Source organism: Pistacia vera, unplaced genomic scaffold (genome assembly GCF_008641045.1).
Source record: "Pistacia vera cultivar Batoury unplaced genomic scaffold, PisVer_v2 Contig323, whole genome shotgun sequence".
NCBI lineage: Eukaryota > Viridiplantae > Streptophyta > Magnoliopsida > Sapindales > Anacardiaceae > Pistacia > Pistacia vera.
Window position 1 is genome coordinate 1,269,005 of NW_022196139.1, and position 6,000 is coordinate 1,275,004.

The 6,000-nt window shown below is 32.3% G+C and overlaps 1 protein-coding gene across 1 annotated transcript; it reads right to left on the reverse strand.

Annotated features, from left to right (window-relative positions):
• Positions 1-134: 134 nt before the first annotated feature.
• LOC116137405 lies at positions 135-3,353 on the reverse strand. The gene is made up of 5 exons (XM_031423094.1): positions 3,281-3,353; positions 2,727-2,888; positions 1,984-2,505; positions 995-1,623; positions 135-742 (listed from the first exon to the last, which is right to left on the reverse strand). Exons 2-5 carry the CDS (start codon positions 2,881-2,883, stop codon positions 167-169), a joined length of 1,884 nt encoding a protein of 627 aa, XP_031278954.1. The 5' UTR covers positions 2,884-2,888; positions 3,281-3,353; the 3' UTR covers positions 135-166.
• Between the last annotated feature and the right edge of the window lie 2,647 nt (positions 3,354-6,000).

The following is a 6,000-nucleotide window of genomic DNA, read 5'->3' on the forward strand; positions in this document are numbered from 1 at the left end:
GAAGATCTATTTTACCACAACATTATCCCTTTTAATATAAATAAACACTCAATAAAACAGATATTCTTATCATCACCAACGGGATAGCTCCACGTCAGGTAGCACAGTTTGCAAATGAAATTACAAGTTTTAGAATTGTAAATACATAATACAACATCATATAGACTTAAGAGAAAAACCTAAAACAGAATGAGTACAATATATCTCTCAGAAGACTATACTGTGACGAATCAAATGCAAACAGGGGTAGAGATACAAATATAATACCAAGAATGAGGATTGCATTTGATCTAGGGTGGTCATAAGCTGTATAAAAGCTTGATATGAAAGCTAGCATCATGGTTCCTATAGATATGAATAGCGTTAACAATCCCACCACCAACTTAAGCGGTAATGATAACAAAAAATCATTTTCTACGTAACGGGATGTAATAATAGATAAAAACATTAGAATTGAAATCGAAGAGGAAGATAACGCAATCACGTCTGCCATAGCAAAAATACGGAACTCAATATTCCTTCCTTCGTTATCGCTGTTACCTCCTGGTACAGGAAAAGCAGCCTGAAAAACCATTAAAGCAATGATTGCTGCAACAAGCATGCATTGACTGGCTATGCTCCTCATCCACTTTTCTCCGTCTTTTAGTAAGCCTGCATGTGTACTAGTGAACAACTCACGAGGAGTTTTCCCTTCTGTATTCTTCGATTCTTTAAATGAAGGCATTACAAGCTTTTCAACATCCTACATCATTAATTTTACACAAAGAAGTTGGTATTTTCATTTTTTAATTATAAATTCATTACTATTGGAATTCAAATATACCTTTAGTATTAATTTTATTAAAAAAAAAAGTCAAATTATAATCATAAGACATATATTTTAATTGAAACTTTAATCAAGAGTGTCATCAGTAATTTGTATTTTCTCCAAGTAAAGGTTTAAAATAATGATAATTAAATAATAAGACACTAAAGAAGCTCTAAAAATATTTACCTTATAAATGCGTAGCTCTCGCTGCATTTCTAGAGCTGCACCGGGCACTGTACTCAATGGCCTTGGATCTGGATATTTTGCAGCTAGATGCAATAAACTATTTTCATAAATGTCTGCATAGGATGCTACCAACTGTTTGTTGAAACCTATCTGATTTATCAACTTAAACAAATCATCATGACGATACATAATCGCAATGTGAAATATGGTCCGTTCGTCATCATCTTTAAGATGAACCAAATCAGGATAAAGCTCGATAAGTTTACCTAGGAATTTGAAGTTCCCCAATTGAGCTGCTTTGAACAATAAATCACGATGCTCATTTAAGTAATCCCAAACTTGGTCACGCTTTGCCTTAAATATTTTCTCCCAAAGGCATTCGACCAACGCTAGAGCTTGATTTAATAAACTTGTTTTGTCACTTTCGCTCTTTTTGCCTGTTATCTCTAATATTTTCTCCCAAAGACATTTGACAGACTCTTTACATTTGTTATTTTGGTCCAATAGATGAAAGGGCGTTAAAGCCAACCGATGCAAGGGTGTCAAAAGATCGTTGCCATACTCGTAGTCAGTAATAGCCAATTCATTTTCATCATCACTTTCATCTTCTAGCAATTCCCTTGCAAGATCTAAGAAATTCATCCAAATATTTTTAGCACAAGTAGCCCACAATTTAGAAAGCAAGGGTAGTATATATTACAAGTATATTAAAGGACTATTATGAATTACATTATCTAAAAGATAGAATATCTTCAAAATGATAAATGAATTCAGAAGTAGATGTGAAAAAAAGAGGAAAAAAAAAAAAAAAAAAAGAATAAAAATTGCTTTGATACAAACAGATATGTACTTTGTGCATTTACTTAATTTTATTCAATCAGATATTAATTTATGATGAATTTATCATGTTATGCATGCTATATAATAGATATAGAATAAAAAATTTAAGATTAAAATCAAGCAAGAAAATAAATGCTGTGAATACTTACCATACAAAGTAGTATCGATGCTATCAAAAAATAATTGTTTTTTGTTGGCTAATTTCAGTGTTCCTCTATAATACTGCCGGTATAAATATAACGCCATTTCCCTTTTTCCAAACATAGCAGCTAGATTTAGTGGAGTCAAATTACAGCAACCTCGGATTGTCAACAGGTCTGGGTTCTTTTCCAACATTTTCTCAGCAATTGATTTATTCCCAGCCATAACAGCAAAACAGAAGGCAGTGTTCCCTTTTACGTTTCGCAACTTGAGGTCATCTGGTGCTACCTTTTCAATCATCGTCTCTACAAAGTCAGTTTGATTTGCTCCTGCTGCTACATGGAAAATAGTTTCTTGTTTCTCTGTTATTGCAACATTGAATGGGCTTGGTGATGAAGCAGCACTTAATGGGCTTGATGAAGAGCTACTGAACATAGGATTATTGAACTGACTTTTAACCGCATCAATATTTCCATCCAGTGCAGCGTTAAAAAGATCCAAACGTAATTTATCCTTGTCTCTGTTCCGATCTTCAAAATCAAATATAAAACGAAAAATAAAACTCATAATGCATGAACAATATATTGAAGAAAAAAAAATGACAAATCGTACAGTAACACTGACAGATCGAAGACATCTCATACTAAAAATAAAGCTCATAATATAGAATCAATTTTTTATAACTTTCTTGTCAGTACGAAATCCCAAAAGATAAAATTAAAATATGTTTCTTTTATGAGAGAGAGCTGACCGATAAGCAAAACAAGGGAAGGTAACCACTCGATAAGTTTCGTATCTTCATCCACAGATGATAAGCCAGCTTCAGTACTTTGGCTCTTATCTTTCTGCGGTAGAGGAATATCTATTGCAAGTTCCACTGCTTCTGGAACTGAACTTCCTTGCTCCATGTCTCCTGAATAAATAAATACACATAATACATATATATTCATCGTTTAGTTGAAGCGTCCGTTAAATTCTAAAATTTTTTCCCCTGCATTTTAATGTACTAAATGGTACATGAAGCACAACGTAATCGAAAGCTTTAGAAAAGATAATGGTAAGTTTTCAACTTCTTTCGAAAGTTTTCTTTCCTCTTATCAAGGATATAGTTCCTTATATATATACACACCATTGGATTCACCATGGGACTTAAATAATATTGGAACATAATAATATGAAATACAGACGTTCCTTTAAAGTTGGAAGTCAGTGCTATAACTTAGTATTATCTATGAAGACAATTGTTACAAGAAATTACTCACACATATACAATACTAATGATTCCGAAAAACTGATGAGGGGTACCTCAAGTAAAAGGTCGCAGGAGGAAATATCTGAATGGCGTTTTCGTAAGACTGATATTTGACTACAGTGTACTCCAGTGTGCGAAAAACTTTCAGCACTAAGTCTATATATAATGCTTCTTCGTTAGTTACAGTCCCAAAAGGATCCATCGAAAATGAATTTAAAAAGGATTAGGCAATTTTGTCCAGCTGTCGAAATTGTCTTTTGATTATAAGTTTATAACAGCCATGGGAAAAGACCCAAACCCGAAGAAGGCATGGGAAAAGCCAAGTTATCACGTCAGGTTCAAGATAAGAAAACAACCACCATATAGGGTGAGTAAAACGGATAACTATTGTAACCCCGTTACATTTAGAATAAGTTTATCTTTACAAATAACTCTACAAATAAGCTTACAAAGAAAGAAAAAAACAAAGGAAAAACGAAAAAAAAAAAAAAAAAAAAAAAAAAAAAAAAAAAAAAAAAAAAAAAAAAGAGAAAGAGAGAAATGATAAAGATAAAGGGTAGATGTTAACTTTGTATGACTCTTTTATAAGCTTCTTTGTAAGACTAACACTACTGTTATATTTATGGTATTAACTAAACCCGCTGGGGTATCAGCAATGACCATAAACCCCCGACCATTACCATAAAGTTATGAATCCTGACATCTGACATAGGAAGAGGTTGCAAATACCAATATTACCCTTCTCATTAACTTTTTCATTTAATACTAAATATTATTTAATATTTTCTGGTTACCCATTACAATTTTGTTTAGAAAACAAAACAAAAAAATAAAAAATAGATTCGCAAACCCAACCCTCAAGCCATCCAATCAACAACGCCCTCATCTCCCTCTTGTCTTCTTCCTTCCCCATCGTACCCTCAGCCTCACCTGTGCGCCACACTCAAGGTTTATGGCTATTTTCGATACTCAGGGTTCAGAAGAATGGGGCAAACCTCAGAGGGCTAAGAGTATTAACCCGGAATAACACCCAGACTCGATATCAAAATTCAATTTTTTTTTTTTTGTTAACACTAAAATGGATGGAGTAAAGGTCAAAATGAACATTTAAGTTGATCCTTTATTTTTCAGGGGAATCCTAATTATGGGTTCAAGTGCTTGAGTCATTTGAGTACCATTTTTATAGTTGGAAATTTTATAAGGGTAAAATGGTCATGTTTTCAATAAATCTGTAGGTAAATATGTAATCACAGTGATCAAACACGATTATGTATCTTAACGTAAAAAACAAACAATATGGGGACTAATGACTTTACCTAAAGTAATTGGAGTTTTCTGATATTTCAGTATTGTCAGGCAATCAGCCAGTACTGGACAAATCTGCAAGCATAATACACGCTGTATATGTTATCTGTTCATGGACAAAAGACAAAGCATAAGACAGTAATAAGACAAATTACTAAAACAAACGCAAGCTACGCATGCTACCTTGTTATTCGCGTCTTTAATTAATAAAATTTTATCCCTCCAAATAAATAAAATATTTTGGATTGTAGCAGAGTATTTACAATTTCTGCGTTCATCTGAAAGGACACAACCGAACTACTCAATTATTGATCACTCTTGAAATTCCTTGTTCAGGAGTTAATTGAGAATCGGTCGCTAGAAGAATAAAAAAATAAAAATTGATTTTCAGTTTAATTTTATAATTTTTTTTTACTATTTTAACATGATAATTCACAATTAAACAAATAAGATCTATTGTTAAATAGACGAAACCCAATTATAAATTTTCACATCAAAATTATAAAAAAAATTTATAAGAATAAATTATAAATATAGTATTACTCATGAAAGACAAAGATGCCTCTGAACATGGTTAGGTCTAACATTTTGTACCATTAGCTGTCATTTTATTTTTTAATTTTTTCTTAGGTACAACTTGTGTTCTTTTGTTTGAATTGAAGAATATTCTAGAATACGATGAAAAATTAGAGTAGATATAGCAAGAAACTATAAATTGCCGCCCTGAGCAATAATATAGATTTTAAATACTAGTTTAAACACTTATTTTAATGACAAGAGGGTATCTGATGGTGATACAGCATTGATTCGAACATTTTATAAAGAATTCAACAACATGACATATAAAGAGAATGCACATAAAAAATTATAAAAGAATTAAGGAACAATAGAAAAATTATAAAAGAATTGGCACATAAAAAATTATAAAGGAATTAAGGAAATAATATTGCCACCCAAAGTTCAGATAAAATAATTAATGGAAACTTTAGTAACTGGCGATAGTTCTATTGCCTGGAAAAACTAAAGATAAAAACTTTAGGACTCTGTTTAGTATATTATTTGAATTAATATTTTATTCTGAATATGATAGGATATGATTAAATCAAATAGGATAGGATTTTGAAAATGTGTCCGGATATTTTTCGAAAACATTTTTTGAAAATATTTAGATTATTTTTAACCCCTACATTTGTTAATTTAGCTAAACAACACCTACAATAAAAATTTATATATTAACAAAAACACCCCCACCCACTGAACTGACTATCAGCAATAGGCCACTATCGCCAGACGGTGGTCGACAGTCGTCGGAATGGAGCATGATCGGCCAGATCTGGTCGGTATCTGGTCTTTTTCGGCTAGATCCATCGTGTATCTGGCCCGAAGCGACAAGATCTACAACCAGAATCTGACAATCGATGACGACCAAGATATGGTCATTGTTAATGGTCGGATCTGGCTGTTGACA

Bases quoted from the DNA above. Each gene is read 5' to 3' on its own strand.
- LOC116137405 (XM_031423094.1), bottom strand. From the start codon at position 2,883: ATGGAGCAAGGAAGTTCAGTTCCAGAAGCAGTGGAACTTGCAATAGAT. The intron at 2,506-2,726 runs GTCAGCTCTCTC...TTGATTTTGAAG, and splicing joins TTCCCTTGTTTTGCTTATCG to ATCGGAACAGAGACAAGGAT. The intron at 1,624-1,983 runs GTAAGTATTCAC...TGAATTTCTTAG, and splicing joins CATCGATACTACTTTGTATG to ATCTTGCAAGGGAATTGCTA.